At 39.7% G+C, this 21,706-nt stretch overlaps 1 protein-coding gene across 2 annotated transcripts in view; it reads right to left on the reverse strand.

Moving 5' to 3' along the window:
• Positions 1 to 1,364: 1,364 nt before the first annotated feature.
• The window catches only part of MAGI2 (membrane associated guanylate kinase, WW and PDZ domain containing 2), a 775,461-nt gene continuing 755,119 nt past the window's right edge, over positions 1,365 to 21,706 (reverse strand). For both annotated transcript variants that reach the window (XM_050892165.1, XM_050892157.1), the window contains one exon: positions 1,365 to 4,322. In XM_050892165.1, coding sequence (XP_050748122.1) covers positions 3,523 to 4,322 — 800 coding nt within the window. In that variant the 3' untranslated portion in view covers positions 1,365 to 3,522. The remainder of the gene's footprint in view (positions 4,323 to 21,706) is intronic.

A 21,706-nucleotide genomic window follows, 5' to 3' on the forward strand; every position in this document is an offset into this window, starting at 1 on the left:
TCTGCAGTTTGTGTGGACTTCCTAAAGCTACTGAGCAGAGAAATATCTGGAGAGGGAGCGAGCCCCAGAGCCAACATTTGCCACTGATTAAGAAAAGGGCTGCACCAACATCTGCCTACGAGGTTTTACCAAAACTCCTCCCCAAATGTGCATTGCTGATCACATGCAGGCAAGCTTACTTACACCGATGCATTGGAGTTTGGAGCAGAGAATCTGCATCAAAATAAACATCCAATTTCCTGTGTTATTGCATGGGTATGCAACAAGTAGATAAAAAGGGGTCATAAGAATGGCAATGCAATGCAAATGCTGTACTATGTTTAAAAGAGACAGAAAAAGTTAGACTGGGTGAGGCTAAACGGTTTCAGCACACTTCCCTGTGATACCTCTGGGTCTGAATCAGGCCCATACTCAGATTTCCAACCATGAAATTGGTGGCTATGTAAAGAGCAGCAAATATTTTTGGAGTATTAAAGATGCTTCGAATTTGTTATGTGTTTATTGTAATGAAAAATGATGTTATTAGTTCAGCTGGTTGAAATTTACACATGGAACATTAATCTTCTGAAAAACAAGGCTCTGTAGAAACTGACTCAGGGTGTATGAAGGCAAATTATTATTTTTTGAAGAAAATTATATTTTAAGGAAAAAGGAAATATTTATTTTAAAAACCATCATATTGGTGTGAAAAATATTGGTAGTTTTCCAGCCAGCACATCTTACAGTGCCTACAGTCTGTAAACTGGATTTATTTTGCCTAACTGAAGGTAAGGAACATTTTTCTGTTCTGTTCAACAAGGGATGGATTAGGCCCCAGAAGAGGCTGTCTGGTTACCATTATTTTTACACCCTTACGATGTTTTCTGAGACCTTGTTTCTGTAAAGTAAACTGGAAATCAGATTATGCCCTCTTCACTCAGCTTGTAAACAAACCTTTCTAGGGCTAGTTAGAGCTGCCAGATTCCTTTTGTATATATGGTGTAGGCTCAGAAGTTGTCTCTCAGTGCTGGGAGTCTGGCCACCCCGGTCCCGTGTCTCCTGGCACTGGAAGGAGAAGAAGAGTTCAGGCTTCTCCACCAAGGGAGAGATTTCTCTGCATCTGCATAGCCTCATACACCTTAACTTGCCTGTATGGAATTTGTTTGGTCACCTACATGCATATTCGTAAATTGTACCTCTCTTTGGAGTAAGAAAACAAAATGGAGCGTTCCCTTTTTTATAATGCAGTAGTTAGTTAACTAATTCTACTCATATGCATGTAAAGGATTGTTTCTTGGTGTAACACTGAAGCCTGTCACTCAAAATTAACACAGACTATGTACAATTGAAAAAAAAAAAGATTTTTGGATATATATTTTATTTGACAGTGGTTTAGAATATCATACAGTAAACAAGATTTCTGTAAAAGTTAATTTATCCATAGTGGTGCGTTTCATAAAAATAGTTGCTCACTTACAGCCTTTCTGTGACTATTAATACATGGAATTATATTTATAGAGATAGAGCTGTACAGGGTAAATTCACAGCTAACACTACACAGAAATATTATTTGGAATGGGGTTTAGATGATGTGCTGTCTTCACAGGTTATCGATTACAGCCGCATAAAGCAATTACTGCACAAGGAGTAGCTGTGAACTGTGCAAATTAGAGTTTATGCAAGCATAATCTCAACTGTTTTTCAGATTTCATTGTTTGCTTTCTTTATACATAAAAATAAGATACTGGGACGTGCATCTACACTACAGAAGCATTGTCCAAAATCAGATTCAATAAATTAATGGCAAATTGGCTTCTAGTTCAGGGGATAAAGATTTTTTTTTCATTAAATAAGAGTTTTATAAACAGCTACATGGACTTGTGCTTTTTTAGAAATTATAAATGGATTTTTCTTTCTAAAAAAAATTGTTTGAAAGCTGCAAAATCCTTGACTTGAGGCTTTTCAAATAATTGGACAGGAAGAAACATGCCTATAAATTTCTCAGTCCAGTGCGATGTTTGAGACATACAGTAATGTGCTAATTTCTTGGAACAAAGCCAATCTCAATCTAATTTTTCAGCAGAGCATGTGAGGAACTAAGATTGCTAGAGAACATTAGTTTTTAAATATGAATTTTCGACAGTACTTAGCTTTATGATTTTTTTTTTTAAATTACCAATGTATTATTGCCCAGGGTTTTGTTTTAATTTTGACGGACGAATAAGCATATGCACACTTACACAGACACACACGCATCTTTTTGAAACAAGATAATGACTGATTGACTGAACTCGGAGTTATTTCCTGTGAAGGCAGACTGGAATGTTTACCTGGCACTTAAGGCTTGAAATTCAAAACAGACAAGCAAGAAAGATAAACAAAAAAGACCAAAAAAAAAAAAAAATGGAGGTAGGGAAGAAATGATAAAATGGAAACCATTTTAAAAATGGAAATATATTGAATTTACTGAATGAGGACACCGACAACTGCATTTCAGAAACCAGTCTAATAATTGTTAACGTGTCTTAGAGGCACCTGCTCTGCCAAACTGAGGGGATGAAAGGTGAGAGTGTCCTAACTAAATGTAGATAGGTATGAAACATAGCACTGTTGATAAGTGAAGCTCTCGTTTTCTGCAGGAGGGAAAGGCCTTTCCTTAAGGAAACTGCAGCTTTTTCTCTGTAGCACTCTTCCTTTCATTGCAAGGGCCTTGCAGATGTCTGGGTTTTAAGCCTGACCAATTGGTTTGTGTGCTACCTTGCAGGATTTGGGGAACCTGTAATAAATTGCTTTTGAGAATAATTTGCAAATGCAACTCCACCCTAACTCCTTTCCAATGTACAGAAACATGGTTTGTTCACAAAAATGGCAGTAGAAATGGTATCACAGAAACTAATCCACTGGATTCCCCACTCCTCCCGTAGCGCCCAGTGAACTATGCTACAGGGTATCACGTGGACTATCCCAAAGCATTAACAGTGGAGACGTGTCATGGGTGTACAGTTCCGAACAATGCTTCAAAGAAACCCTTTAACCCCTGTCTAGATATGTCGAGAACAATTTATTTACAACATTTTAGCTCCATGAAAAGATCCTCTCCCGGTTTCAGCTTGCTCCGTGCAGTTTTATTTAAGGCGATGTTCCAGTTTGTGATTGCTCTAACTTGTTCCAGTTTCTTGATATAAAGTTTGAATGAAATCCAAGTCCTTCATGCAGTGGGAAAAAAATGCTAAAGCTACACTGCACTATCCTTCTCTGATGTACTGTCATTCATATTGTTTTGGTTTCTTCCATAGCTGCCAAAGTCCCTAAAATGGTATTGGGACTTTAGGGTCGATTTTAAATCTCCGTGTTGACTATATGCTTTTGAACTTATTAGATACTGTGCACATTGTCATGGAATTACACACTAATGTTTTCATTCCTCAATGCTTTGTGTATATGTGTGATAGTTAAAATAAATTAAAACAAACCAATATGTGAGACAAAAACTAAGAATGTTCTGTGTCAGTTTGAGACAGTTAGAGGGCAACAGTCCCTTGCTTATCTGCTCATGGCGGAAGTACCAGACTTCAGGACGCTAGGTAGCTTGTCTGAGCCAGGGATTTTCCACGGCCCCGGGGAGACTGTTGCCTTTCGAACTGTGGTGTTGGTGCTGCGAGTGCTAATGGAGTGGAGATGTCCCTTCCTGGGGAACTCGCTGGGTTTCCCGTCAGGGTCCCTCTGGCTGTGGTCCATATCACTTCCAGGTGAGCTGCAGCGGTTGCTACTGTACGTCTTGGTAGCACCTGTATCAAGCTTGACATAGTCAGATGCTGCAGCTGACTTCTTCTCACTGGTATTTGCGGATTTGTGATCTTCGTTTTTGCTAAGAGGTCCTCCTCTCTTGCTTTCCGGCTTCCTCAGCCTCCCAAACTGTTCATCACTGGTTCCAGCACACACGTGCTCTCTCGTGCCAGCCTCGATCGTAATGCTGTGTCCCACCACTTTGCTTTCTGAGGTGGGCCTGCCACCATCAGTGGTCTTATTTTTGCCTTCTGAATATCCTTTCCAAGAAGCCTCTTCATGCTTTGACCTGTCTACCTTTTTAGGACTTGCTGACCTTTCTCTTTGTTCTCCTAACCTTTTCTTTTTGTGACCGTTCACCGAAAGCTCCTTTGGTTTCCTTACATCGTGTTCCCTCTTGATATCCCATGTTGGCTCTGGGCTTATCTGGTGAGAAGGGTCAGAGGGTGGGGCTATGTGTGATGAAGATAATGGTGAGATTATGTCATCGAGGGAAAGAGCTACTTCCGGCAGACCTGGGGAGGTGGCAGAGGGAGCACTCCAGGAGTTTGGTTCGTCTGTTGTAACAACAAAGAGAAGAGAGTTAAGGGCGTATTCAGCAGCACAGAGCGTGTATAGCATAGGCATATGTATTCTGAGCAACATCAACACCCAAACCACATACCAGACTTGTGTTCCTCTGTCTTAGGAACACAAGACTTAAACTCCTCTGTCTTAGGTGAGGCGAAACTCCCAGGGGAGTCAATGGGGAGGAAAACAAAAATAATCTCCCCCCGCTTCCTGCTCCGCCCCCCCCCCCCCAAAAAAAAAAAAAAAGAGTCCAGGAGAAGCAAGAACCACAGGGCTGGTAACTGCAAATGTTGGAAATCTTGGTCTTTTTTCATACAGATTCTGTTTTCCTCCGCCTATGTTAAATTATTCTTAAAATAATAAAGGCACGTGCTCATGAAATCAAATTGCCTCTTTTGTAGCCGTATAATGGATTTCTTAGCTGGGCAATATCAGTGCTGTCTCTGAGGACAAATGAGAAGGACTTTCTGCCATCTATTAAACATGTCCCTACAAGCATATAATAATTGACAAGAATTTGTAGCTCAGATAAGGTCATCATTGAATTCTGTCTCATATTTTTTCTAAACAGATATAATATTGCAGTGTTTATGGCCCCACAATTCTTACAGGGTACTTACAAAGCTCTGCCTTTATATCACAGCGTCAGCCGCTAAGTCTCTTGGCTGTGCATTTTGAATTTCTCCTGGTTACTTAGCCTCGACACAATATGGTTGGATTGTCCAGATCCCATTTAATTTAGCTAAATAGACATCTCCTTTGCTGAATCATGATGATTTTCCTAATCCATTGGTACAAACCAGAATATTCTGAGATGCCTTTCTCTTGCATACATGATCCTCATTTCTTTTGATCAACATTCCGGCAGACAACGAATCCATCATGACTAATGACAGCATGACTCCTATTCTTGCCCGTCTACATAGAGGTTAGAGAAATCACTGAACTTGGCTAATGTCATTCCCTATTTAGCACCATTGCCTGGCTCTGAACGGTATGAGCAATAATCTGTCAGAGATGAAGGACTGTCTCAGGAATCCATGGAAACGAGGTGGACTCATGGCAAGAGCTGCATATTTCATGGGGGAGAAAATGTAACCTTCTAGCTGAAAAACAAGCATGGACTTCTGCGGGTCAGGACTAGTGTCTCTCAGTGATATCAACTGTCCTTTAAAAGATACATTTATTTTCTCAGTGCTATGGCTGCTTTCAAATTATCAGGAAGATGCACATCATCTCGAAAAATGGAATGGGTTTTACTCCCCAGCCTGGGATCTGCAGCTTGCTTGACTGAGACGGCACTTTTAAGTTAATAGTTTGATTGAGTGATTGCTGTCTTGCAGATAAAAATAGGAGAGACAATAGTGAGGTGGGTGATGTAAAGGGAGGGAGCAGCGCGGTTAACTGAGGAGCTATTTATTTTCCCAGATGGTGTTTGTCATATGCTTTTGCATAATGAGCATATGTGTGGAGAGGATTAGCATTTGAGAGGGGTAGAAAGTACAAGTTCTGTGTAAGACAAATAAAATTTGAGCTGGGAATCTAAATGGGCTGAGGGTCTCAACTGAATTTAAAAAAAAAAAATCACACTTTCTTACCCTCCAGTTAAGGCTGAGTAATGTACCATCTGCTCCCTGCTTGGCACTTGAGCAAGAAAAAATAAAAGGAAGGCTCATGCATGTAGAGCGATCAGCTTTTAGGAGCTCGCCTACAAATAGCATCTACTTTGATGGGCTTGTTCTTCTGCTTTTCAGCGCCACCCCCCCCGGTACACAGGCTGTGCCTGACGGGGGAGGTGCAGACCCCATCCCAGCTCTTTTTAGATCTGAAATCCAGGGGATCCCATTTCGATTAACACTTGAATCAAGGACCATGCATGGGGTCCAAGTCACTTTGCCTGGTTCTCTAAAACTATCCCAGAACTCCGCCGAGCAGCATGAAGCTGCCTGTGTGCATCAGCGAGGTCCCTGAGCTAGCACTAAACAAGCCACCTTGGGCCTTAGAAAATTAAGATTGTGCTTTTTATGGCATTGTCACACCTCCCTAGGGTAGAGGTGGTGCCAAGCATTGGCACGACCAACGTATTTGAGGTAAGTCTTCTTTCCCAGTTGTCTACGAGATGATGTTTTTCACTGAGTGGCAGTGAAGAGCAGTGGGCCATTACCAGATCTTGTGCAAGGCTCTGAGAGCACCTGGAGTTACAGAAATAGCTTGTTACTTTGGGAAGTATCAGCTGCACACCAGTAAAAACATCAAATGGCCTGGAGCAGCAAGATGCTTTTGGGTTACAAGATATTGCCTCTGTGCGAAATGTGCCCCTATGCTCAAATCAGCTGTTTCTCGTCCAGGAGGACAAGCCAGGTGGCCACCATTCAAAACCAGGGTGGCAAACACCGCTCACAGCTCCTCTGAGGCACGAAGGGCAATATTGTACCAGTTATTTGTGGGACATTCAGGGGAGGAGACCTGGGGGTGAGTGGCCTGCTGTTTTATTCCCTAGAGATGAGAGAACTGATTTATTAATGAACTGTCCCCCTAGACAATTTTTATTTTTTTTAATTTTCTTTTTTGGAGTGGTGGGAAAAACCACCAAATGTTGCAGTGAGAAATCGTAGCGGGTTAGAACCTACTTCAACAAAAGTGAATCAACGTATTTGTTACACGTAATGATATATAAATATAGAATCTAAATATATATCTAAACTAGGACATGCAATATTATATGCATTATTGGATTTCTGCCTCTCCCCCAGAAAACCCTAAGAAAAAGACAACTTGGCCAACTAAGCAAGAAGACTTGTAGCCACAGCTTAAAGGGAAGTTTGGCTGTGGGATAACCCCAGGTAGGCCGCTGGCTAGGGTTTGTTTAAAATACTGTGCCTGGCCTTCTTGCTGGGGAGGCACCTATATAGGCTGTATTTCCAGTGGCTGGGGGAAAAAACTGCCATGAAATAAAACTATCATTCATATTCTGTGGCAATATAGTACTTACAAGTAAGAACTTGACAAAATGACTTTCTATAAGGTTTAAGTACCATCAATCTGAGACAGCCAAAACCCAACCTAACCTGCTTTTTCTTTCAAATGAAACGAAATTATGTAGAAAGTCATCCTCAACCTTGGTAGATGTTAATGTCAACAAGCCATTGTTGCAATATGTCACTGGCTAGTGAGGAGAATACTGACGTGAGGGTGTTGTAACCGACTTTCCTCTAATGTTTGAACATTACGGGAAAATATCAAAATTACCAGAGTAGAGCAAAGTGCAGTAATGTTAGTAATTTGTTGCTGAAAAGAAAAACCTTTTAAAGAGCTGTGTTCAAGCCATAAGGGTTAATTTGGACTTGTTTAACCAGCACTAAAATGATTGCTTTTCCATAACAAATATAAACAGGAGAAAAATGCAAGATTTTATTCTGTAGAGCAACTAAACTAATGATTTCTCTTTATGCTTATTCTGAGGTTATAGCTGCATTTTGGAGAGAGTTATTAATATTTCTTAATTTTTTTTTTCTGTAGTTTTTAAGCTTTATATAAAACCTACATGTTAATTGTGAACATAACCTACTTTTACTGTCTGTTATTCCAAAGTATCTGAAAACATTTTGCAAACATACTAAACCAGAGACAGAGCAATGATTTTACTTTTTTCTCCCTTCACCTCTGGGAGGAACTGAAGACAGTATTTGTTTAATAGAGCGTGAACTACTACTGCCCAAACAACTTAGAAGCAGAAGTGAAGGATATCGCATTCTTTTGAAACTGCTGGAGAGATTTAGGGATGACGTAGTTTTAAATTTGTTTCTGACTTTGTCACTATGGATATCATCCTTACTGTGGGAGAAATTGTTTTTCAAAGGTATATATCTCACTGAAGGCTAATAGATGCCTTCCTCCCTTCTTTGAAGGGAGAACATCTCCCTTGACCTACTAATTTAGACAAGATAAATGAGCTGGGAGCAGCACTATAATCTGTCACTGTGATGGCCTTTGATTTGGTGTAATTTAGGAGGTGTTTTCTGGGTGGCTTTTAGTTTCCACAAGCTACTGTCATGCAGGTTGGCGGCACTTCTCCATGGGATGTGTAAGAATGACTCACCTACGACCTGTTTCGCATAACTCCCAGGCGAGGAGTAAATTGCTAACTGAGTAAGAGACACCACAGACACAAGATCTTGAGTGTGTAGGAGGACAAGTAGGAGATGAACGCAGCCATTTTGGAGGAAGAGTGACAAGGGGAAAACATCAGGAGCAGAAGTTTTCTGTCTAAAGGCTTTTTTGTTTGAGGTAGAACTGCCATATACATGAATTGTTTGCTTTGCTACATCAGCTTACACATGTTCAATGGAGTGGAAATGAGGGTACTACTCTCATGTGTCTACTTGCTCCTCTCTTAGCTAAAGCCTAGTCTTCTACCTGGATCCAGTGCTTGCTGATGGCTTACGTCTGAACCACTAGCAAAAGAAACCTGGCTTTACTGCTAATGGAGAAGGGAGGTCTGCCTGTCTTACTTTCTGAGCATTGCCTAGGTACTAAGTCAGAGGAAAGAGCTCAGCCGACTGATAAGTTTATTTAATTTCCTGCAATACTTATGTTTTCTTTACAGGTTGCCCTTCTAAGATTCTGTCAAGTCTAGTCTTGCTGTGCTTATCTGCTCTGCCAAGATCTCAGGGCAAAAGAGGTTAGACCTCTGATTTGTGACTAGGTTCTCCTTTTGCATCAAAATATTTTAAATAATTGCTTGGTCGTTTATCAAGAATGTGGGATTTTTCATCAAATAAAATTAACCATAAAGTACTAATATTAATTTATTTAACATTTAATAGTAATGTTAAGAGTAAAAATGGCGTACATTTTATTACTTAAGTACAATAAAATCTCAATGCCTTTTTAATTTCCAAATTATGTGACTAAAGAACAATATATTAAAGCTTTGAATACTTTCAGTAGTCTGAATGAAACATTTCCTTAAATGTCTAAACAGCTGTTTTTGTATCTTCCCAGAATTATTTCCCTAGGGAATCAAAGAGCTTTTGATTAAATAAAAAATATGGTGCTTTATTTTTTTTCCCCCACTTTTTGTCTGAAATTGTGTATTGCCAGAAGGTGGCAAACAGTTCTTACAGATGCTGCTAATAACGAAAATGGGACAAATTGTCCCCTGGTGAGTATCCACTAATGTTGGCAGTGCTACACCAGGAATGCATTTGGCTCTTTCTCATTATAGCTTGACATGTCTGTGATGTTCCTGATTGCATTGGTCTCCTGCAGCTTGTCTTTAACGCTCTCTAAGGAGGGATATTTCAGAATATTTAAAGAATCTTTAATCTTTCATCCTGGAGCTTCCACAACCCATACCTACAGCACCCTTTGTCTCCTGAAATAAATGATTGCCTGAGGTTTTGATGGTTAGAAAAGCTCTTGGTATCTTCTGTCCAGCTGTCAGCCTCGTGCAAATGTGACACAATATGCTACCCTTTCCCCCAGCCTCTCCTGGAAAGTGAGTGGCAATGGGCTCTGCCCACCCCTCACAGGCTCCCTATACTTCTGCCTATAAACTTGCACTTCTTGTTAATTATTCAATGGTGCTATGCAAATGTTTTCTCACAAATTACACTTTGCTGGGCTTAAAATTACACTTTGCTTGGCTCCCCTTTCACTGCACTTATCCACGTTCAGATCCCTCAACACCAATAGCTCTGGAAATAAACACCAATGGATTTAGGCGCCTTCTGCTGTGATATGGTCCTTCGTTTGGTCAGTCACCATGGGCACATCCAGGTGGGACAGCGTTTTCATCATTAGCACTGTCCTTACGCTTTTTTTTTTAAGCTATGATGGCAGTGTGCTGTGAGTGCAAAATGTGGATTCTATGTACAGAAATGACATACGTGCCATATATATTTACAAAAAATAAATCCAGGATATACTCAGTTATTTTGGCATATGAACTACTTTTTCTTTCCTACACATGCAGTTAAGTGATCTGTTTGGTATTGTGAAGTCTTGTTTCTGAAGCAATGAAAACCTAATCTAATTTCTTGCTACCTTAATGTGACCACATTCATTATACTGCTTGCCTGTTTGTACTCAGTAATGTCACGGTGACTCTGAATGTTTATAGTAGCTTGTAAATGTAACTTTGCTTAAGAGTGGAATTTTTCTGCTTTCTAGTAATTTGTTTTTTTGGCTTTGCACATTTACTTTTGCAAAGGTTGAGGATGGTTGGTCAGGGTAACCAGAGCGAGTTAACAAAGTCATGAAAGATTACAGGAAAACAAACATGCATCTGAATCCCTGCATCTTTTACTTCCGAATTTTGTGCTCGGCATTTTCAGAAAAGTAGAACGATTCATTAAGAAAGACTGATGTTTGGAGTATGAAACAACGCCAGGCCTAGTCTCTCTGTCACCAAAGTCATTGTGCATTTTTATTTTTGTCACTGGTCTAATATTGGAAGAGGGGGGCACTACTACTATTGGGAGCTATCAGTGGCACGGCTTCTGCAGATGTCCACAACAACTGAAGAGATGTGATTGTAAATGTAGGGTGAGAGGAATACTTTTATCTCCTCTGTAAACTTCAAACATCTAATTTTACATCCAGAAAATTCAGAAAATTCAGTAATTGACCTATTCCAACACTGGGAAGCACAGCTCTACTTCCTGCTTTATTCAGTTCCCAGTGCCGTTGATACTCTGATGCCCTACTTCTTTTCATGTTACTAATCATTACTGATGAGCAACAATTTAGTTCCTTTGGGTTCATTATATTCATCTTCCATTGTATAGTTTACCTAGATATTAAATGGAAGACGCTCCAAATATTTTTATAGCAGAGATGGTGTTCATAGAGTCCTGCAAGGGCCATCTGATGAGACTTTGAATGATCTCATCTCAGGTAAAATTCACTTCCATCACCATTTCTGTACTCTGCATGGAGGTTTGTTAGAAAAAGTGCTTTCATGTTCAGAGATCTAATTTGAGAATTATTGAAACACACTTCAGAAAGAGCAGATCGTTAGTTACGCTTGGAAGACAAAATCTGCAGAAGCTCAGGAGATGATATTGCTTGGTTTTGGAATGAAGGGAACAGAGAGAAAGGGAAAATTTAAACTTGGGGCAGAGAGGGCAAAACTGCATATCGCAAGGAAAAAATTTTAAAAACCCTTTAGAAAAATGCTGAATGTTTTCTTGAAACAAGAAAGTCACACACATTGATTTGCGTTGGCTTTAATCTGTAGAAAGTGCTATGGATGACAGCACTTTTCAATTTTTTATGTGATATATTCTTTAAAGATGGTTAACAAAGAAACATGCAAAATGAATGATGTGACTTGGAGAGTTCCTATTCTTATTCTGCACTGTTTCTGATCCTACACTATACCCAGTGCATCCTCAGTAAATCCCTTTCCCTAAGTTAGTTGTTTAATTATGGCACTGCTTCACCAGTATTTTGCTGCCCTAATCACTTGAGATAATAATTTAATTGCCTTACAGAGTTAGAGAGAGAGGTGTCTCAGAAGACCTCTGGAAATAGATGTCTGCTCTTCTGTTGAACATGTACACAACCAATGCTGGGGAGCTTCTTCTGGAAAGCCCTTTTGGAGGCTGTGGATCAAAGCTGAGTGGATGGACACAAACATCTATACCTATTGCCCTACATAAGGCCCCTTTTAGCAAGCACGGGTCACTGCAAGTAAGTGGCCTGAGACCTTTTAGGCTAATACAGGAGATAACTGTCCTGGTTTTGGCTGGGATAGAGGTAATTTTCTTCTTAGTAGCTGGTGCAGTGCTGGGTTTTGGATTTAGTGTGAGAATAATGTTGATGATAACACACGGATGTTTTAGTTGTTGCTAAGTAGCGCTTATCTTAAGCCAAGGACTTTTCAGTCTCCCATGCTCTGCCAGCAAGCAGGTGTGCAAGAAGCTGGGAGGGAGCACAGCCGGGGCAGCTGACCTGAACTAGCCAAAGGGGTATTCCATACCATAGAATGTCATGCCCAGTATACAAACTGGGGGGATGTCGTGGTTTAACCCCAGTCAGCAACTCAGCACCATGCAGCCATTTCCCCCTCCCCCCTCCCAGTGGGGTGAGGAGGAGGAAAGGAAAGGAAAAAAAGTAAAACTCGTGGGTTGAGATAAGAACAGTTTAATAACTAAAGTAAAATATAATACTAACAATAGTAATAATGAAATATAATAATAATAGTAATGAAAAGGAATATAACAAAAAAAGGAAGGGGGGGGGAGAAAAAAAAACAGTGATGCACAATGCAATTGCTCACCACCCGCTGACTAATGCCCAGTTAGTTCCCGAGCCGCGATCTGCGCCTCCCGGCCAACTCCCCCCAGTTTATATACTGGGCATGACGTTCCATGGTATGGAATACCCCTTTGGCTAGTTCAGGTCAGCTGCCCCGGCTCTGCTCCCTCCCAGCTTCTTGCACACCTGCTTGCTGGCAGAGCATGGGAGACTGAAAAGTCCTTGGCTTAAGATAAGCGCTACTTAGCAACAACTAAAACATCGGAGTGTTATCAACATCATTCTCACACTAAATCCAAAACACAGCACTGCACCAGCTACTAAAAAGAAAGTTAACTCTGTCCCAGCCGAAACCAGGACAGGGGAGTTGGCCGGGAGGGGCGGATCGCTGCTCGGGCATCGGTCAGCGGGTGGTGAGCAATTGCATTGTGCATCACTTGTCTTTTCTTGGGTGTTATTTCTCTTTTTTTTTGTTATATTCCTTTTCATTACTATTATTCTTATTATTCTTATTATTATTCTTAGTTAGTATTATATTTTATTTTACTTTAGTTATTAAACTGTTCTTATGTCAACCTATGAGTTTTACCTTTTTTTTCCCCTCCTCATTCCACTGGGAGGGGGAGGGGGGAGGGGGAAGCGGCTGCGTGGGGCTGAGTTGCTGGCTGGGGTTAAGCCACGACAATAACTAATGAATTCAGAAGCACTCAGAGTTTCTGCCCTGGGGAGCAGGTGGACTGGATTGCCTCCAGGACTTGGATGATCTCGGGCTGCTGCTTTAGCCCTCTCCTGGTTACCCTACCATTTTTCACCCCTTAATTATAAATATAAATCACATCCATAAGCAATTCACTGTGATTTTGTAATAATGCCTAAGCTCTGCATCATTTGGCTCTCTCCAACAACATCAGTCACACCTTACAACAGGACCGAGATAATTTTAACACTGCCCTTACAATAGCAAGAATAAAAAAGGGTAATTTTTCTATGCAGAAAAAAGCTACCTAAAGTGCAGAATGGGAAAGGGGAAAAATAATCAAGAGCCACACTTATAAACAGGTTATATTTCAGACCCAAAACAGGTAAATTAATTTAGTAAATCAGTTTACTAATTTACTGTAATAGTCTTCTGGCTGTGAATCTTAAGGCCAGATGATTATGAGTACACAGTTTATCACTCATTCCAAGACCCATTCCAAGACCCATTTTAGCTTGTTCAGTAGATATGGATCTAGTAAACAGTCCTATCCGTTAAATATTTAAACCAATGATCATGATCACTAATCTGAGTGAACTTGGTAAATTTGATTTTTCCTTGAATCAAGTTAATGTATCTGCATAAGTGTTACAGGATTACTCGCTAATATTGTGAACAGCTGAAATGAAAATTGCAGCCTGTACAGTGCTTTTATTCTCCACAGCAAGCTCCTCACTGCTGCGTCAGTGTTAAATCTACGGACAGCCTAAGAGCTAGTCTTGAGTGATGCTGCTCTAACCACGCGTTATCATTCACTAGGTCCTTCAGGCAGTTTGATACCCTTTTTGAAGTGCTGAGCATCTCACATATCTATCAGATCAGAGCTACTCAGGCAAAAGAACCTCATCCCTTCAGTAAAGAAGTTTTTTTTTTCTGTGTGGTCAGGCAGTAGAGTAGAAGCTGCAGAAACCTCAGCAGTTCTCTTCCAGAGGCATGCCAGAGCTGGAAAATCTACATTGCAAGTTACTGTATAATTAAAAAAGATAATGACTTTAAAATTAGTTTTTATTAATAGAATTAAGCCACATTAAGTCATAAAAGGTGTTCATAAATATGTTAATAGAATGTGTGGTATTAATGAAAAACATTCTGCAGAGACTGAATAATTTAAGAGTTGGATATTACACACTTAATTAAACTTAAATATTAAAATTATTAATTATATCACAGCTAAAATAGGCGTTAACAGTAGGCATCACATCCTGTCTGGTCAATAAATAGCTGTCGTTATTAAAGGTATGTAGATAATATATAAAATTTATTTAATAAAAGTGAGGAATTCAGAGCATTTTGACTGTATATGAAATGCCCCTAGAAAGTTGCTCCTGGCAGGCACTGAGTGTTGGCGGTTCTCACTTAAGATCTCAGCAGGATCCTAAGCAAAACACATAATTTGGTTTGAACGCATTCTTATTTACAAACCTCATGAATAAGTATTCCCGTCCTGCTTAGGGTGGAAGCTGCAGAATTAGTTTAGTCTCTCTTTAGCAAACTCATTTCAGACTGAAGGCTGCTGGGCACTGAAGGCGCAGAGCTGACCCTGGGACCACACTTGCTGTCGGGGCTGGTGTGGCATCTGATATCTTTTGGATGCTGAGACAACTTTCTCTGAAAACTTTATAATGAGATGGAAGTGCACGAATAAATGAATGTGACATTGTAATATTCAGCTCCTAATGAGTAAACACAAACTACATGTTGTTAGAAAACCCAGATGTTTAAAATTCTGGGTTGCATATGTGTTGCTGCAGCTCAACAAAATACAACATGCTCTATGGTCACGTTCGTTAAGCATCGGTTGGAGAGTGACAGTTACCTCATACTGTCAAAGCGAAAAAAAACCATTTCATTTTCTGAGGGCTTTTCCCCAAGCTAGGAGTAACAAGCTATAAGAAATCTGACAGAGGCCATGAGCTCTGCTAACCTCACCCTGAGGTCAGGCCACAAAGCCTCAGCGAGGAATTGCACCACGGGATGGCAGAGCGAGAAGGGCAGAGGCAGGACCAAGTGCAAGTCCCTCTATGGACAAAGCTTGCCTTCTCCTCTCTAATGGTTGGAAGAACAGTTTTTTATGGCACTCTCTATGTGACCATTTAGACTCATCAAGTTTCCGATGCCAACGACGAGAGTCATAAGAGATTCTGTTAGTTTAATTTAGTCTTGGGTATCAGAGCATCAGGCCGCTGGCAAGGCTTTTCTGATACAGCTTGATTGCCTCTTGTTGTACTTCTGTATCGCTTTTTGTACTTTCATGGCTGTGCTTTTGTCCCTAAAAGAGCTGATAGCTGTTTATGGATTCTTTTGAGCAAGATAAAAAGCCAGACTTTTTACACCTGGATAACCACAGATCAATTAAAAGATCACGTAAATGAGTTCAAAGCCATTGTATCCCAAGTTCAGCTGATATTCTTAGAGATGGAGTCTTTGTCAGGAGGTAGGAAGCTAACATGTTCTTGTTCATGTCAAGCCAGAGGAGGACACACAATAGTTTCTGGGTCCTTCTAAAGAGTATGAAGTTTGTCCTCTCCAAATCACTGTTTACTTAAAAATGTAGATGAGTGGCTCTGCTCTCTTATGGGGAAGTGCATGCCGTTGCAGAAAACTGACTGTGCTGAAAAGTTTGTCAAGCATTGGCACAGGCTGCCCAGGGAAGTGGTTGAGTCACCATCCCTGGAGATCTTTAAAAGACATGTAGATGTGGCACTTAGGGACATGGGTTAGTGGTGGACTTGGCAGTGTTAGGTTAACGGTTGGACTTGATGATCTTAAGGGTCTTTTCCAACCTAAATGATTCTCTGTGGAACCGGTTTTAGATCCCTTGGAGTCTAGCCATTGAAACAGTTACTGAACAACCTTCACGATGAGAATTATTGGGCCAGGCCACAGAAATAATGGTTTGTGCCTTCATACGTAGCTCTATATTGCAAGGATACCATCATAGACGCGTAGGGAAGCTAACTCCGATTAAGAACAAGTTGGAGCGATGCAGTCTTGCTACTAATTGGGGGCCCGTTGCAAATTTGCACAAGAGGGACTGCAAAATGAGCAGCACGAGAGAGATTTTACTGGACGTTACACTGAACAGCAGAAGACTGGACTTAATCCTATGGCAAACTGCAAAGACACAGTAAGTGTTACTGAATTCCCCTTTTTCCTATTTATCTGGATTACATGAAGAAAGGAAAAACTGATGCTGTGGAGACAGAGGGATGGCTGCGTTCTTTCAGGCGCTCTGTTTTGGGTGCTTATCTTCTAATATCGTCAAGATGATGGAAATACAGGAAGCCACAAAAAAAAAAGTTAGAAGAAGATTTGTGGGTGGGACTTTTCCCTTCTTTGGCTGGCAAGTCTACTTGCCAGTTTATGTGAACAAAACCAGGGATAATGTTTGTTCATCTGTTTTATTCACTGTAGTTTAGCTGTAATTATCTACACTTTACACCATATTAGTAAATCTACTCCAGAATATTATATTATAAAAATTAAGCCTTAGTAATAAGAGAACTTGCTCAACAGCCTTATTATTAAATCTTTGCTCAGATGTGGGGGGACACTGCCAATTTTCGTGTGAATTATAATGCTGTGGATTAGTGAGGTACTGCTTTAATAATAATACTGAGTAGTTGACTAGGAATTTTAATCTTTAAAGAGCTTTTCAAGCATTAAGGAATTAATCCCCGTAACACTCCTATGAGATAGATGAGTAAATATTACTATGCCTGTTATGCAGATGGGAGAAGCATGGGTTAGAGAATTCAGCTGGACTGGCCAAAGCCACTGGGAGTGTAATTGCCAAAGCAATGTTTAGGACTATGGAAAGGACTCAGTATTTTTGCATTTAAAAAGTAAAGAAAAGGTATTGCTTCCCTGCAAGCTGAAAAACATTGCCACAAAACTGAAAATGTCTTCCCATGTGTCCCTCTTTCTTTCAAAACTGTGTTTTCTGTTTCTATATCAAGGGATACCTATGTAAAAGGTCTACATATCTTTTAAAACAGAAATTTGCTGTAAGACAGAAATAACTGTACACACCCACATATACATACACATACACTGTTATTTAACAGAAGGACGTTCTACTTTCCTGCCAGCTGCTACATATTTATTAAATAGTAAAGACATGTTTGTAAAGCAAATTTTAATATTCAATTTTGTCCTTGGATAGTTTTTACCCACAGCAATAAAACAGCTAGAATCTTTGGGAGCCCATATTCAAATTGCCTGATGGTTTAGACCAATTTTATTAACTGGTATTTTCATTCATTTAGTTAGTCCTTTTTTTTTTTTTTTTTGCACACCACAGGTTCCTGAAATTAAGTTGGTATTGCTAGAAATAAGAAGGTGGTATTGGAAATGCAGCAGGAATATGAAGGAATGTTTGCAGTTCCACCAAGGTGGTCACAGAAGGAAAGGGCACTTTTCCAAAATGACTATTGATTTTTGCACTCACATCAGGTGAATGATATATGGGGTAGTTCACATTTCTAATAACACCCAGCCTCAGCTCTAGAGATTTATAAAATGAGCATTAAAAATAGGATGAATTGGATTATCTGGTCAGTACTCTGAACAGGTAGGAATATCTGGCTTAAATGTACAGGCCAAGATGATTTAGCCATTTATTAGACAAACATAAAAGCTTCAGACATACTAACAAACAGAGTTAAAGAACTAGAAAAATGCAGTTTGCAACTGACTGGAGATTTCTGAAGGATTTAACTCTATTTAAACAACAAAATCACAGCATAAGCTCCCATTTTTTCATCTATTTTTGCAAATATAAATGCAGTGGTCACTAGTAAGGGCTACCAAACCCATGGTGCAAGGAAGCACAGGCACGTATCACTTGATCTGGATGTACTTTCTAAACCACCTTCTAGCACCTGCATCTCTGCTGTGCTATATCTAAACTCAAGTAAGCCTGCTGATCATCTTCTGTAAGTGATTATTTATACAAAATGAAACAATTCCTGTGGGAGAAATGCAGACTTGTAACAGTCTGCACTATGATGTTATGGTAGGGGCCTCTCCTAAGGCATGCTAGAATGGTCAATATATCTGTTCTACATCAGGAAATTTGACTTACTCTAATGTCAGTGCTCTAATGAATGGTAGCACAGCCACAATTTTGGTTGGGAAAAGCCCCATTGCAAAACTGGCTCTTTAGGAAAATCCTTCCCCTTAAAACTCTTTCATTAAAAACACCTGAAATGGAAACATTTTATAACACACATATATTCATTTGACCTGATATTACTTTTTTATCAGTCATGTATTTCGGTTTTGGTGTTGACCCAAACTAAATTGTTTTTGATTTTCTGGATATATTTTACTGGGAAAAAAATTCTGTCCTAACACTTCCTGCCAAATAAATAATCAGAACCATTCACAGCTGAGTGACTGTGCAAAACTAACTTTAGCTGTATTTATAGAGGATTTACTTTTCTACATATTTCAGGAAAAAAGATTTATTTCCTGTGTCTGTTATGCTATAGGAAGAAAAATAAAGATAATGCATAGAAAGTTGTGGTTATAAATATATAACACTTGTGGTGGAACTGTAGCTCACTGAACTTCCTATGCTTGACAACTGGGACTTGCAAAATGGCCCTAATGTCAGCCTGGATTTTTAACCTCATGACCTCTCTGGACTACTTTTAGTGAAGAATAAAGCAGAAGTAAGGTGAGAATGACTGCAAGAAACGGCGCAATTCAGATTTCTGCATGATGCAGGAACTTCTTTATTGCTAGGAGGTCTCTGATGGTGACATACACGCTTGAACTGCATGGGTACAATTTTCAAATGGCCTCTAGATGTGTCCAGCTCTGCACTAGCAAAGTATAGGGACGTGTCTGTGTTCAAAAAATTCTTATTTATAGACACAAATTGGAAATAAGCTGTAACTGGAAACACATGCAAGCAATCAATTAGATTATCTGGCTTTGCATGTACAGGACTGATTGATAACTTAAGCACAGTTTAGTGCCTGGGTGTTGGGGGCAGGAATTCTGTGAGCATCACACTGGAGGAGCTGCTCAAAGCTCAAAGGCTAGGAGGATACCTTTGGGTATAACTCCCTTTCTATTTCCAATCTGTCTACTTCAATAATGTGAGACTGGCCTTATGATTTTAGCAAATATACTACATTGTACGCAGTCAACAGCTGACAGACTGAATGCATCTGAACACTTCTGCATTTTCCATGATGGCAGTAATCAATAAAAAACCAGGAAAAATAAGTTTTTCTTTTCCTTTGCTTTCCAGGTATCATTTCTGGGCCATGCCTCTATATTGCAAATTTGATATATATCTGAACAATCTGTGCAGTTGGATCCGATTTATGAAGAAAATAGCTTGAAATCAAGTGCAAAGTGCTATGTGTAAATTCAGCATAGCCACTGAGTTTAAAAAATGAGTATTGCCTTACAGCATGTTCCAAAAATTCTCTAATTTTACATTAGTTATTTCTTCAAGAGGCTGCATATAAATATTGTTTGAGATCAGCATCTAACTTCCACCTTCACATTACTAATATTTTTGCTAGCCAAGTACCATAAGGAGGGGAAAATTACGGCTTTGGTTCTCAAAAGTTCAAGATTTTCTACCTGAAAAGTCATATTCAGAAGATAAATTTTTGTCATGAGAAAAAGTGGATATATAGCAGACCTATGGCTGTGTTTCTTGCACTAGCAGCAGTGTAACATGAAGAACCAGTTATCTAGGATATTAAAAGACATTTGTAAAATCCATAGCTGCTTTGATATCTAAGATAATCAGTTATGAAAGAAAAGTGAAATACTGTAGAAACTATTAAGCGAGCTAGCATGTAAGAAAAAGTTGGAAAAGACTCTATTAAAGTTGTGAGAAACAGAAGCGTATTAGAGAAAGATAATATACATGCAGAGTTTACAAACCGTGTCTTTAGGGTGGCCCAGTAAGTAGAAATATGGGGACCCATGCTTGTCACTTTTCATGCACATGGAGAGACTGGAAGGTACCATTCCTAAAGGAAGGGGAGGAACAGCCTAGGACCAATCATTAGAATTAACAGAACCAGTGACATACAGATATTTTACTACTGTTAGAGCAGAGAATTCTTAGTGAGTTTAGAACAACTGAGTAAAAAAGCTTATGTGTAACAGGAAAGAAGTATTTCTGTAAAGCTAAGACAAATAAGCATGCTGTAAGTCTAAATATTAGTGGATGACTGAAACTACTGTGCATATATATTCAGGACATAGATTCACCTGCATACACGGATGTGGAGTACATCTTGAGGTGCTTTCTGAAGGAGTCATAACAACTCAAAAGCAAAGGGTTTAATGCATTTCAGAACTGTGCCAATTTATTTGGATGAAAAATCCTTGTATTGGTATCAACTCTGACATTTTTTGGTTTTATTGGAGGGGTAGTGCCGAAACATGAGCTGAGAGTTTCTTCAAAAATATCTCACTTAACTACAAGCTAAATAACTTGTAGCTTTTGTCTGTTAACCAGCAATGATTTTGTGTATACTGAAACTTTACTTTTTGCATACAGAACTCTTCCTCCCTTAAATAGCCAAAACTGAACCTAAACTCTAGTTCTGTAAAATCACCTGAATGTCATGAACCCATGGGGTGAGTTTTGTACATAATTTAGTATCGTGTGAAGCAACAGAGATTCCAAAAATGAGCAATGCAACCCCAGGACATGTCTTTTAATGAAGTCAAACAAGCCGGGAGGAGAGAGGGAAAGAGGGAAAGAACCACTGTTGTGCAAATCCATAAAGCACCAACCAGCCCTGTGACACAGATTACTTGTTCACCAAACCTCAATGATTCTGGTTCTCGCGGCTATGTGTGTGTTAGCATCACACCATGACCTAGCACGCTCAGGGCCAGATCCATATTTCCAAGACAGGGCAATGGAAAAGTTTTCCAAAATCTCAGTGTGAATGGGCTGGAGTCCCTAAAACTTACAACTTTCCGCAGGAGCTCTTAAGCAACTTAAAACTAAGTGAAAAACTACCAAACTTGATAGAAAGTATGATTTTGAAGTCCTGCTGTGAAAGCAGGAAGGGAAACAAATTAGTTTTCCTCTAGATGTTCCTCACAGGTGAAATTCAGTGTTTCTGCTCCCTCTGCAGTGCCAGACAGAAAGCATCTGGGGCAGGAGGTTGTGCCTTGCTGGAGGGATGGAGTCCACCTACAAGTGTTAACCGTGCCTCAGCCTCCTCCACCTTTATGCCCTGTTTGCAGTTATTTGGTTTTAAGACTTGTTGCTTTCAGATACTTCTAGGAACTTATATATTTTAATGTAGCTTTGAGTAGTGAAGGCTCCAATCGGGAAAGGCTAGGAGCAGTAAA

This window comes from Gymnogyps californianus, chromosome 1, assembly GCF_018139145.2.
Source record: "Gymnogyps californianus isolate 813 chromosome 1, ASM1813914v2, whole genome shotgun sequence".
NCBI classification, from domain to species: domain Eukaryota; kingdom Metazoa; phylum Chordata; class Aves; order Accipitriformes; family Cathartidae; genus Gymnogyps; species Gymnogyps californianus.